The sequence below is a fragment of the Cebus imitator genome, unplaced genomic scaffold (assembly GCF_001604975.1).
Source record: "Cebus imitator isolate Cc_AM_T3 unplaced genomic scaffold, Cebus_imitator-1.0 Scaffold197, whole genome shotgun sequence".
NCBI classification, from domain to species: Eukaryota; Metazoa; Chordata; class Mammalia; order Primates; family Cebidae; genus Cebus; species Cebus imitator.
The window spans coordinates 1,441,197-1,455,002 of NW_016107512.1; the positions used below are offsets into that span (position 1 = coordinate 1,441,197).

General features: G+C 49.8%; 1 protein-coding gene across 1 annotated transcript in view; it reads right to left on the reverse strand.

Moving 5' to 3' along the window:
• Positions 1 to 1,488: 1,488 nt before the first annotated feature.
• PRPH2 (peripherin 2) overlaps positions 1,489 to 13,806 on the reverse strand; it is a 22,020-nt gene continuing 9,702 nt past the window's right edge. Inside the window, exons 2-3 of the mRNA XM_017547296.2 lie at positions 8,318 to 8,564; positions 1,489 to 3,386 (exon numbers count right to left, since the gene is read on the reverse strand). Coding sequence (XP_017402785.1) covers positions 3,174 to 3,386; positions 8,318 to 8,564 — 460 coding nt within the window. The 3' untranslated portion in view covers positions 1,489 to 3,173. The remainder of the gene's footprint in view (positions 3,387 to 8,317; positions 8,565 to 13,806) is intronic.

The following is a 13,806-nucleotide window of genomic DNA, read 5'->3' on the forward strand; positions in this document are numbered from 1 at the left end:
ACATTTCCCTTCCTTACTCAGTGCTGCTGGCTGCTGTGCTGTCATTGAGAGCCATCTTTTTAGCCAGTAGTGGATGAAAAGCCCCAGCCATCTTGGTCCACGACTTCCCGTGGCTAAGCTACAAACCTGCTGGCCTAGCATAACAGGTGCCCGGACGAGGAGGGGCAGGGGAGCGTGCAGAGCAGCACCTAATCTTATTAACCCATATTGAGGTTACTCAGGGTTTATTTGCTGGCAGCTCAGTCCTGGGCTTGAAGCATGTTGTAAAGAAGCTGTGGGTTCTGGAACTGAGGCCACAAATTCTAGGACACACAACTTCCCAAATATTCAAGATAGTCCTCGCCTGTTCCTTCACTATGGAGTGAGCATTTTAAAAATAAAAGTCCTAAGGCCCTGTCTTTACTCCTTACCCCATCCCAGGGCTATGCTGGCAGAACTTTAAAAGCTGGCTGGGGCCAGGTGCAGTGGCTGACTCCTGCAGGCAGATTTCCTAAGGTCAGGAGTTCGAGACCAGCCTGACCAACATGGTGAAAACCGTTCTCTACTAAAAATACAAAAATTAACTGGGCGTGGTGGCAAACACCTATAATCCCAGCTACTAGGGAGGCCAAGGCAGGAAAATCACTTGAACCCAGGAGGCGGAAGTTGCAGTGAGCTGAGATCATGTCATTGCACTCCAACTTCGGCAAAAAGAGCAAAATTCCATTAAAAAAAAGAAAAAAATTTACACACAAGCAAAAACCTGATAGTAGAGACTTCCTGGGCACTGGTAGGTGACCAAAAGGGATGGGCCAGGTTTCTCTGGCAGCTACCTGGCTACCTGTGAAGACCTGTTAAAAGCAGTTAACCCTACGTCTGCTCTGAACCAAGGAGTCAGCTTTATGGTAGGGTCAATGCACTCTTGGTTTTCTCAACAACCTTCAGATTCTCAGGTTGTTTACACTTGCCCCCTATAACCCGGCCCCATAGAGACTCATATTTCCAGCCAGGTGCAGTGGCTCACGCCTGTAGTCCTAGCACTTTGGGAGGCCAAGGCGGGTGGATCATGAGGTCAGGAGTTTGAGACCAGTCTGGCCAACATAGTGAAACCCCATCTCTTAAAAACAAAAAAAAGTAAAAGTAAAAGGAGACTCATATTTCCTTGTTTGAGGAAATACATTTTGGGCAGAGCAGAAGAGAAAATGGTTTGCAGTTTTGCCTAAATTACTATATTAAAATTTCATGTATTCAGCTCTGGTTCAAACTCTAGCAAATGCTGAGATTATTTGGATATTACAATAGTCACTGCTATGGTAGTCACTGTTCTTACAGATAAGAGATGGCAAGTTGGAGAGATGTGATACCCAAGCCATGTTTAAAACAATGATCATTACCAATGCTTCCCTTTAGGGTGGGTTTCTTTTCTTTTTTTGGCAAATACTAGCTCTAGTAGGGGATTCTGCGATATACGTTGTTGAATGGGCTTAAACAGTCATTTAACAGAAGTGGTTTTCATACAGTATGATTTTTAATATCTATTGACAGCTATTCACAGCATAATTACACGTGTGGGCCTAGAGCAGCACTTTCACCAAGGTTCTCAGCACTCTTGAGAGGCGGGGAGAGCTCAGGGACCTTTGCCAAAAGATAGCCAGCTCAGGATTTTTCAGTGTGGATCATTCCTTGGCCTCAACAAGATTCAGAAATCTAATTAAACTTGGGACCAACGTCTGACAGGGTTTCCAGACATCTTGGATCTGGTCTTCTGCTTGGGAGAATTAAGCCCAGAACATACCCCAGGCAACACCAGAAGTCTTATTTTCTCTACACTAAAGTTGTTAGGACAGCAAAGAACCCAAACGCAGTCCAAAGTAACCTATGCCCAAACACCATCAGTCAGAAGCAGAGGTAAATTATGGGCTGTTCCCTTTCCAGTTTTTGCCTTCTGGCTTCAGTCTCCAGCCAGGTAGGAATGAGCTCTCTTGAATGTTCATCCAACTGGCGGAATTATGGTGGGCCCTGCCTTGGTCTGGTCACCAGGGCCTGGGAAGTCATTCTCTCCTTCCCCTGAAAGCTTCTCTTTCCTAAAGAAAGTGAAAAACGCCTGTATTTGCTAGCTCAGGAAGATGGGCTGAAGAATCAGTCCAACAGATTCTAACTCAAAGAATTTCCTTTGATGCAGAAGCATTCCAAAAATAGTGTTTTTCAAGATGAGTATCTGGGGGGAAGAAAGAGAAGAAGCTCCCAGAGGATTCCTTGCCCTTTGCTGTGGACAATTAGTGTGTCCATGGGGCTGTCATGGCCACCTGTGTGGGTGTTCCTGGGTCCACCAAGAGCTGAGGCCTGGTCTCCAAAGGGTGGACTCATGTCTGATTTTTGCTCCTCTTCCACAGCAGGGCAGCAGCCTACCCCAGTGCTTCCACAGGTGAGCCACAGGAGATCACCTGGCACGTTGGGGTGGTCCGGGGCTGGGACACACCAACAGCCTGACTTCCTCAACCCATGGTTCACTCCAGACTCAGGGACTGAGGGCATGTGAATGGGACACAAAAGCAGGCCTTTCACTCTGTTTTTGGTGGGGGAAATAATCTCCTGCCTTAAAATTCTCTTGCTCCATGATTTAAGAATTCCTGTTTAGAGCCCTCAGTGCTTTCAGAACCCGTTACTCTTAGAAAAGTGTAACTTTCCCCCAACTTATGGCATGAAGCAAACAAAATGGCCAACCTGTCAATCTTGGCATAAAAAAAAAAAAAAAAAAGACAGCATGGCCATTTATTTTTCAGATTTCTGCGCTTATGCACCAAGTGACACTTTGGATGCAGACTGAAGCAACATGGAGCTCATAAGAGGCAAACTCTAAAGGAGAGCAGCCCTCAGATACGGCCAGTGACCCATAGTGGGGACTAAATCTGAGAGACGCCCCTGAGTCACCACGGGGGCATATCCTAGGGCAGCGGGCCTGAGGGGAGCTCATTCATTCACATTTTGGGTCAGTCATTCAACAACTGTTTGTCAAATGCTTTGAGGGACCCTAAACTTAAATTCCACCATCAAGGAGAGGTGGTAACATGATGCCCTGTAAGATGGTGCCCTCCTTGGGAGATTCAGACTTTCAGAGTTGGATGAGGGGGAGATCCGTGTTTCTTGGAGTCCACTATTTTTCAGTGTTCAGGTGGGGAGGGGCCCCAGGGCCCTCAGCTAGCCTCTGGGGCCTGGCCTGCATCTGCGCCCTCAGCTTCCACCTGGTTGCCCTTGCCCAGCTTCTTCACACTCTCCAGAAAGGCCTTCCAGGTCTCGGGCACGCTCTTCTCCAGCAGCCAGCCCTCGCTCTCGCTCTCGGGTTCCTCGGGATTGGACACACCGTCCAGCGACGTCTGCAGGTAGCGCAGCCCAATTGTAATGGTGACCTGTGGCAGGAGAGGAGGTTTAGAGGCAATCTGGTTGAATTCCTGGGAGCTGGACTATCAGGAAACCACAGGCGCCTCAAAATGAGGGTCCCAGAGAGGACTCCACCTGAGCACTGTGGAATGTGGGTTGGCGACAGCCTGCTCCACGCCACCCTGCCCTCAGTGCCCAACACGCCTGACTCTTCTCCAGCCTCATCGCAGACCCCTCTCCTCCTCCCTTTCCAGCCACCCTGGGCTGCTTTGGATTTGCCCATTCCCAGTACTTTCTCCCCTCCAGGTCTTTAGCATCTGCTATGCTCTCTGCCTAGAACCTTGTTCCTCTCCATGTTCATCTGTTGATTCATCTTCAGCCCATGGTGAGCTCCCCTGCGGCTCATTCTCCCTCCCCACCCCCTCAGGTCGCCCCATCCCAGGTGTATTATTCCTGGGCTCCTTCACCTCGGTCCCCTCCACACCCCATTGCTTAGCGCATATTAGGTGGTTCAGTAACTTCTTTGGGGTGGAATTAAGAGGTGACCTCCTTTTCTGCATCTGATATGTGGTATCTCCTTTTTTTTTTTTTTTTAAACAAGTCTCGCTCTGTCACCCAGGCTGCAGTGCAGTGTCATGGTCTTGGCTCACTGCAAACTCTGTCTCCTGTGTTCAAGGAATTCTCGTGCCTCAGCCTCTCGAATAACTGGGATTACAGGCACTCACCACCACGCCTGGCTAATTTTGTATTTTGTTGTTGTTGTAGGTATGTGGTTTCCCCATGTTGGCCAGGCTGGTCTCGAACTGCTGGCCTCAAGAGATCCACCCGCCTCAGCCTCCCTATGTGCCCGCCCCTTCCATTATTTTAATGAGCACCGAGACAATTGGACGCTGGCACAATAATTTGAATTTGTTCACTAGCATTCACGGTGTGCAGACTTGGTGCCAAAATGCCTGGGTTTAAACCCAGCCCTGGCACTTAGCCAGCCGTGTGACCAGAAACCTCACTTTATTCATCTGGTTTACAGATTTTCAGATGAAATGGCCCCTGCCTTGTGTGGATGCTGTGACACTAATATGTGTAAAACACTGGCCGAGTGCAGTGGCTCACGCCTGTAATCCTAGCACTTTGGGAGGCCGAGGCGGGCAGATTGCCTGAGCTCAGGGGTTTGACTATCCTGGGCATCACGGTGAAACCCCGTCTCTACTAAAATACCAAAAAAAAGGGGGAGGTGGTAAGGAGGAAAACAAAACAAAACCAAAAAGTTAGCCAGGCGTTGTGGCAGGCGCCTGTAGTCCCAGCTACTCGGGAGGCTGAGGCAAGAGAATCACTTAAACCCAGGAGGCGGAGGTTGCAGTGAGCCAAGATAGCGCCACTGCACTCCAGCCTGGGCGACAGAGCGAGACTCCATCTCAAAAAAAAAAAAAAATGTGTAAAACACACAAGCCAGGTGCAAAGGTGCATGCCTGTAATCCCAGCACTTTGGGAGGCCAAGGCAGGGGGAGGATTGCTTGAGCTCAGGAGTTCGAGACCAGCCTGGGCAACATAGCAAGACCTCATCTCTACTAAAAATAAATAACATAAAATAAATTGCTGGGCATGGCAGCCCATGCCTGTAGTCCCAGCTACTCAGGTATTCGGGTGGCCAAGATGGGATGATCTCATGAGCCCTGGAGATGGAGGCTGCAGTGAGCCATGATTACACCATTGCACTCCAGCAAACACCACCACAGTGCCTGATGCACAGTAAGGACCAACAGAAGAGTTAGCTGTAGCTGAGTTGATGATTAATCAGCTTATTGTTTTCACTTTTCTTTTTTCTTTTTTTTTTCTTTTTTGAGGCAAAGTCTTGCTCTTGTACCCCACGTTGGAGTGCAATGGTGCAATCTTAGCTCACTACAACCTCTGCCTCCCGGGTTCAAGCAATTCTCCTGCCTCAGCCTCCCGAGTAGCTGAAATTGCAGGTGCCTGCCACCACACCTGGTTAATTGTTGTATTTTTAGTAGAGACGGGGTTTCACCATGTAGACCAGGCTGGTCCCGAACTCCCAACCTCAGGTGATCCGCCCGCCTCGGCCTCTCAAAGTGCTGGGATTATAGGCGTGAGCCACTGCATCTGGCCTGTTTTCACTTTTCTGTAATATATTCTGTTAGCCACTTGTTTCTACACAAATTCCTGGTTTGCTGTCCTCCACTTCTCTGTACGGCATAGCAAACTCTACAGGAGGAGGAAGCTGCTCCCTGAGGGCACGGATGGCCCTTACTCACCTAGCTCATCCAGAATCCCAGCACCTAGAACAGTACCAGGTAGGGGGAGGGCACGGATGTTTAGAAACAAGTGGCTAAAGATGTGAGCCACCGCTCCTGGCCCTGCTAACTTCTTTTATGCTTTCGGTCTTCTTTTCGTGCGTTTTCAGGGAATGTGGACATCTAAACTTCCAGCAGTATATTCCTCTCCTCATTCTACCCACTCAAGGCTCTGTGTCAGGGAGTCAGAGACCAATAAGTGGTTATGAATATGCTGTGTTTGCCTGAACACTAAAAGGAAGCTTTGGCCGGGTGTGGTGGCTCATGCCTGTAATCCCAGCACTTTGGGAAGCCAAGGCAGGCAGATCACCTGAGGTCAGGAGTTCAAGACCAGCCTGGCCAACCTGGTAAAACCCCATCTCTACTAAAAATACAAAAATCAGCCTGGCGTGGTGTCAGGCGCCTATAATCCCAGCTACTCGGGAGACTGAGGCAGGAGAATCGATTGAACCCGGGAGATGGAGGTCGTTGTGAACTGGGATCATGTCATTGCACTCCAGCCTGGGCAACAAGAGCAAAACTTCATCTCAAAAAAAAGAAGCCTTCCTGGACATACAGTCACCCTTTAGTTTAATGTGGTGAGTTAGAGGAGGTGTTTATCAGCCACAGGCAGGATACACTGGCTGATAGCATTAGGATGACGGCTCATTTAAAGGAATCTTTGGGAATCTCCTCAATGGACCTCTGCACACTGGGATTTTGGAGTTTCGATTTTCTGCTGTCACAGTAGCTCAAAGCAGGTGCCCTGAGTCACCGTGCCACTTCATTTACTAAGAAACAGGCTCTCATTCAACACCTAGAGTAGTGCCTGGTATACAGGTACGTGTTTAAGAAACATCTCCGGCCAGTGTGGTCTTCATGCCTCTAATCCCAGCACTTTGGGAGGCCAAGGCAGGCAGATCACTGGAGGTCAAGAGTTCAAGACCAACCTGGCCAACATGGTGAAAACCCATGTCTACTACAAATACAAAAATTAGCTGGGCGTGGTGGCGCGCGCCTATAATCCCAACTACTCAGGAGGCTGAGACAGGAGAATTGCTTGAACCTTGCAAGCAGAGGTTGCAGGCTGAGATTCTGCCATTGCACTCCAGATGGGGTGGCAGAGCAAGATTTCATCTCAAAAAAAAAGAAGAAAAAAGAATTATGTCTGGGCCAGGTGCAGTGGTGCACACCTGTAATCCCAGCACTTTAGGGGACCGAGGTGGGAGGATTGCTTGAAGCCAGGAGTTAGCAGCCTAGGCAACATAGCAAGACCCCATTTCTACAAAAGACTCTACAGAGTATGACTCAGGGTGTGCTGTTTTTTTTTTTTTTTTTTTCTCTTGTTACCCAGGCTGGAGTGCAATGGCGTGATCTCGGCTCACTGCTTTTTTTTTTTTTTTTTTTAGCTATTCTGCATGTGCCTATAGTCCTAGCTACTCAGAAGGCCGAGGTGGGAAGAGCCCTTGAGCCCAGGAGTTCAAAGCTCTAGTGAGCTACGATCACACCACTGCACTCCAGCCTGGGCCACAGAGTGAGTTTTTCTCCTTGTCTCTAAAGATAAAATAACAATTTTAAATCATAACAATAAAAAATAAATATCTCTTTAATGGAGGAGTGAATTCAGCATACTCACCGAGGACTCGCTTACATTGCAAGCCCTATAGACACAGAGGAATTAGCACTGCAGAGAAGATGAACCCGCACATAATTAGACTAACAGGTAAATGGTGACTGGCATCTCAAAAAGCACAAATCCACAGTTCCTATTTCCTGAACACCCGCACATGCTGGACACATTGCCTCCCAATAGTCCCCAAAGCTATGTGCTGTCACCTCTTATAACAGAGAGGTTAAAAGTTTCTACAACCTCAGAACCAAAAAGCAGGGACACAGATGAACCTCCAAAACATGCTAACTAAAAGAAGCCAAACAGGCCGGGCGCGGTGGCTTACACCTGTAATCCCAGCACTTTGGGAGGCCGAGAAGGGCGGATCACGAGGTCAGAAGATCGAGACCATCCTAGCTAATACGGCGAAATCCTGTCTCTACTAAAAATACAAAAAATGGTAGCATGCACCTGTAATCCCAGCTATTTGGGAGGGTGAGGCAGGAGAATCGCTTAAACCCAGAAAGTGGAGGTTGCAGTGAGCCGAGATGGCACCATTACATTCCAGCCTGGACAACAGAGCAAGGCTCCGTCTCAAAAAAAAAAAGAAGCAGCAGCAGCAGCAAAACGTAAATGGTTACCTGTTGTATGAATTCATTTATATGAAATGTCCAAAATACACAAATCCAGAGAATGGTTGCCAGGGACTGGGGAGCAGTTTGGGAGGTAGTAACTACTTCACGGATGTGAGATTTTCTTGGGGACTGATGAAATCTTTTGGAAGTAGGTAGAGACGGTTGCACAACATTGTGAATCAACTAGATGACACCAAATTGTTTACCTTTTATAAAGCTCACCTCAATTTTAAAAAATTTTGTAAGTGGTGGGAAAGAAACCAAAAAATAAATAAATACATGAATAAATAAATAAATAAATAAATAAATAAATAAGGTGGAGGCACTGGGTGGGGTTCAAGCCCTCTCTCCTTGGCAAGTGCTCCAGGCCTGGCCCCCATTAGACCCCAATGGCTCCCTCTCCCACCACCCCCAGCGGGCCCAGGGCTTACCTCAAAGAGCCAAATGAGGAGCGTGACGATACCCATGGAGTTCATGAGGTTGCTGTAGTAGCTCAGCAGGGCAGCCCTGCAGCCGCGCACCCACAGGTTGAGCTCCTCCGTCTGGTGGTCGTAACTGTAGTGCGCCGAGTTGTTGGTGATCTGATACTGGATGCAGGGCCGCGGTGAGCTGGGATTGCAGCAGCTGAAGGGGACACCGTCCACCAGGTACCGCCCGTCCACGTTGCTCTTGATTCGACTGGAAGGGAAACAGGCAGCTGGAGATGGGCTTCCTGGGCTTCTCACCAGGGCCCCTTCCTCGCATCCCCTACCTCTGGAATCCTAAGATAGTCATTCACTCATTCACTTGCACACTTGCTATATATCTGCTGTGTTCCTGCTATGTGCCAGCTGCTGTTCTGGGCACTGTGACAGAGCAGTGAATAAATGTCCCTGCCTTCCTCAACCTTATGGTCTAGAGGGTTGAGGCAGATGGTAATCCAAGACCCAAGTCAACAGGGAATATAGAAATTCACCCACCACTCTGTGCTGCCAGTTCCTTTCTTGGGGTCATGCCAGGTGGGTAGAAGGAGCAGCAGTTCGGGTGGTATTGATGGTTGAGCATCTGGCTGCCAAGAGCATCTGGATGCCCACGACTCCCTCACCAACCTCATCTCCCCCTTACAGGTCACTGGCAGCCAAGGCCCCCTCCAGCCAGCTGTTTCAGAAGGCCTGCTCCGGCCCAGGGCCTGTGCAGAGGCAGGGGTTGGAGACCCAAGGCAAGAACAATCCTTGCCCTGGAGGACTCCACACGCAGCCAGGTGGGAGCACTCGACTCACCTGAGGGACACAGCTGCCAGCATGTTCCCCAGGCTGACGGGCAGGGCCCCGGCATATCTTCTGCACTGCTATATTTTTGTGTATATGTGTTTAGAGCTTACCATACATTCACATGGGTTTAGAATTCCAAAGGGATCTTTACGGTGAAAAGTCTCCCCTTCCCCCAGGCAGGCTGGGTATGTTCTACCTGACCTAGATGTGATTACCCAGGTGTTTTATATGTCAAAACTCACTGAGCTGCACACTTAAGATTTATGCATTGGGCTAGGCATGGCGGCTCATGTCTGTAATCCCAGCACTTTGGGAGGCCGAAGTAAAAGGATCACTTGAGCCCAGGAGTTCGAGGCAGCAGTGAGCTGTGATCACACCACTGCACTCAACAGAACAAGACTCTGTCTCAAAAAAAAATTAAAAATTAAAAAAAGATTTGTGCATTTGACTGTGTGCTTGTCATCTAAATAAAAAGTTGCATGTAGGCCAGTCGTGGTGGCTCACACCTGTAATCCCAGTACTTTCAGAGGCCCAGGTGGGCAGATGACCTGAGGTCAGGAGTTTGAAGCCAGTCTGGGCAATATGGTGAAATCTCATCTCTACAATTAATAAAATACAAAAAATTAGCCGGGCGTTGTGATGCACACCTGTAGTCCCAGCTACTTGGGAGGCTGAGACACAAGATCACTTGAACCCAAGAGGCAGAGGTTGCAGTGAGCCAAGATTGAGCCTCTGCTCCACTGTAACTCCAGCCTGGGTTAGAGTGACTCTGTCTCAAAAAAAAAAAAAAAGTTGCATGTGAACAATGCATTACATAATTGACTTTTAGAACAGAAGCATAGAAAGCATAATTGTTTCCAATAGAGATTATTTTAAACAATGTTCATTGAAATGGTAATGAATCTCTTAAAAGATGTCCAAGTTTCATTTCTAAATAAAATCTCTTTAATGCAAAATGCCTCCCACTCCTCACCTCTCGGCCTCCAGGTCCTCACAGCTGTGGCCAGCTCTACCAGAGAGGCTTCACGCATGGACAAACAAACATGTTTTCATTTTTCCTGGTTTTTTTTAACTGCAAATGAGAACACCATATACATACTGTCTTGAACCTTTCTTTTTTCCCTTAGCAATATCTTGGAGATCTCTTTTTGGCAGGGGCAGGGGACGGAGTCTTGCTGTGTCACCCAGGCAGGTGGGCAGTGGTGCACCACCACGCCAAGCTAATTTTTGTATTTTTAGTAGAGACAAGGTTTTGCCATGTTGGCCAGGCTGGTCTCGAACTCCTGACCTCAAGTGATCCGCCTGCCTCAGCCTCCCAAAGTGCTAGGATTACAGGTGTGAGCCACCACACCAGCTGAGATCTTTTCATATCTGTCAGTGGAGAGTGTCCTGGATTTTTTTTTTTTTAATGAACTGCATGATATTCCCATTGTGTGGATGGCCCCTGGATCCTAGCCAGTTCCATACTGATGGAAGTTTGGGTGTTTCCCAGTCTCTTGTTAATACAAACACGGAAATCAATCATTTTGCATATTGTGACTATATGGAGCAGGTAAATTCCTTGAAGAGAGATCCTTGCATCAGAGGGTGATCTTGCCAGATACCTGCTATATTTCTCCTCTGCTCTCTCCTACGGGGGTTGGGGGTTCACAATCACACCCCAACCAGCCATGTTCAGGAGAACCCGTCCTCCACAGCTACATCCACACAGGTCAGACTTTTGATCTTTGCCAACCTGATCTTTGAAAAATGGTATCTCGGGGTTGTTTTCATTTCCATTTTTCTCATCATGAGAAAAGTTGAGCATCTTTGGATGTGCTCATGGGCCATTTGTGGTTCCATTTCTATGAACTGTGTTGATTTCCTTCTATTATAATTAAGACTTTCTAGGAGGGCAGCAAGAGGTGGCCTGAGTCATGGCAACCGTGTCTCCACATGCCCTGAAATCCCTGCCCTCTACTTCGTGGGCAACCAGCTGACCCTGGGTGGCATGGACAGCACAGGCTGGTGATAAGAGCAGAACAGCCTGGGCTTACTCTTGGCTCGCCCGCATGCCAGCTCCATTCCTCTGCACAAGTTCCTTAACCTCTCCCTGCCTCTGCTTCCTTATATTTAAAATGAAATTGACACAGGATTGCATAAGTGTGGCTTGAAGAGTGCTGGTATTAATACATAGTAGCCGTGTGCTGTGGGCAAAAGCTACCTCACCAGGTAGGTGGCCGAGCAAGAGACCTCAGGGGCGGCGCTCTGAGCAGGTGAGAGCTGACAGGTTGTGAGGACAGAGCCCGCCAGGCAATATCATCCCACGGGAGAGCCCTCACTGGGGAGTTAGCGGCACAGGTTCTACCAGCTGTGGGGAAGAAGCTGTCAGCTCCTTGAGGTCAGGATCGTGCGGGGCATCCTCCGTGGTGGGCCCCACATGGAGCGCCTGCCAGCTGGCACTGCCTATCCCCCACTCAAGGCCCCGCTCCAGCCACGTGCATGGGGAAGACAGAAACCATCTTGCTCAGCTGTCCCTCTGCAACCTCTGGCTGTGCACGAGGCTGTGGGTGACAGAGGCGGGGGAGGGGTGGGAAGGCAAGATGGAGAGGTATTGGAGGGGCCTTCAGCTTGGGCCTCCTGCTCCCCTCTGGAGGGGCCAGTAGCCCCGGACACAACTGAGCAGATGGCATCTCTGCAGCGCTCCCTCCCTCTGGCTCCCAAGACCTTCCCCAAAGTGCCGTCCTCAAGGCTGGGTGTCTTCCAACCCAAACGTTCTCTGTCCCTCTTCCTGACCTGCAGGCTGTCCCTGAGCCTTCCCCTCCGCACAGTGGCCCCGCTGAGCCATTTCCAGTCTCCTGTGGACAGGGTGGGGTGGTTGAGAGCACACCACTGGGTCCTATGTATGTGTTTGGGAGTCCCGGAGCTTAAATTCTGCGAATCTGTGTGAGCTGGGAGTGATCTCAGCTGCCTCTCAGGAACCCTGGGGGATGTAAATGAGACGATTCAAGTCATACATTTGACGCAGGCTGGGCATGCTGTAGACCCTCAGAAAATGTTGCCTCACCTCCCCTTTACAGCCACTGGACAGGACCTTGAAAACCATCAGACTGTCCTACAGAGGAGCAAATGGGGCCCAGAGGAGGGCAAGGCCTCGCCCAAAGCCTCACAAGATGTCAGGGTCTGGCCCGCGGCAGCTGCCCACTGGTTCCATTGGAGTTCCCCACCTCCCTCGTCCCTCCTGACTTGACCTTTAGTTCACTCACACACTCAATAAACATTTGCTGTGTGCCTGCCATGTGCTAGCCACTGTTCTAGGTGCTGAAGACAGAGGACTGAATAAATGCCCCTGCCTTCCTCAACCTTATGATCTAGAGGGTTGAGGCAGATGGTAATCCAAGACCCAAGTCAACAGGGAATATAGAAGTTCACCCCACCAGGGTGCTGCCAGGGTCTTTCTTGAGGCCATGCCAGGCGGGCAGGAGGAGCAGCAGTTAGGCAGTGTTGATGGACCAGCATCTGGCTGCCGTGGGTGACCCCACCCCCACCTCGGCTCCCTCACCAACCTCATCTCCCCCTTGCAGGTCACTGGTGGCCAAGGCCCCCTCCAGACAGCTGTTTCCAGAAGGCCTGGAAGTTAAACTCCCTGGAAAACTGGGAGTTCCTCCCCCTGCCCCAGGAGTCCTTCCCTCGCCGCCACCACCTCCCCTCACGTACCTACCAGGTGGCCCTAAGGTGGGGCACACCCTGCACACCTGCCTCATGCACACTAAGGTGTCTCTGATGTGATGGTCAGGCCCAAAGCTGTGCGGGCTGAGGCCAGCAGAGGCTCTGAGCTGCCCTCAGTCTGCAGGCTGGCCCTGTGGACAGTCCCTATGTCCCCACCTCGCCTGCCTAATCCCCCAGACAAGTCACCCTACTGGGCTCCACCAGGCTGTGTCTCCCTCAGACTGGGACTCCCTGAGAATGGGGCTGTGTCTCCCCCAGACTGGGGCTCCAAGGACGGGGCTGCATCTCCCCTCAGACTGGGAACTTTCCCAGGGGAGCATCCAGGTCAGCCCGGATGGGGAAAGGCCAACCTTGGTGAACTTGGGACTTGCCGGGGTCACCAGCCTGGGAACCCTTGGGGTCTTCACTTCTGGAACTATCCCTCCCCCACTCCAAACATCATCTTGTTTACTCAGTGCTTGCCCTCATTCCAACCACAGATTAAGGCTCCTCTCACCCTCTTAAGACAAAGCTAGCCAGAGGAGAGCGCCTTAGTGGTGAGCCGGCTATTTATATCACAGTGTGTTTCCCAGGCTACGAATTTCACTCTGCGTGGAAGGGGCCGGGGGCAGTCGGGGAGGAGTCACTGGGGTTGGAAAGGCTGTTGATTACGGTAGGGCCTCTGTTCTAGGCTACTCGTCCATAACCAAGGCACATAGAGCCCGGGAAAATGATAACGTCTGAGTTTTCCGGGAAAAACCAACATAATTTAGTAAGTGAATCGAATCTGTAAGGCCAGCCATAGGGCAATGAGCAGGGGCATACCCGACAGTGGGTCACTGCAAGCAGAACAGGGGTGAGGGACACCTGTGAGACCTTGAGAACGGCCCTGACATCTCTGAGCCTGAGTTTTCTCATCTAAGAAATGACCTTTTTTTTTTTTTTTTTTTTTTTTTTTTTTTTTTTTTTTTTTTTTTTTTTTT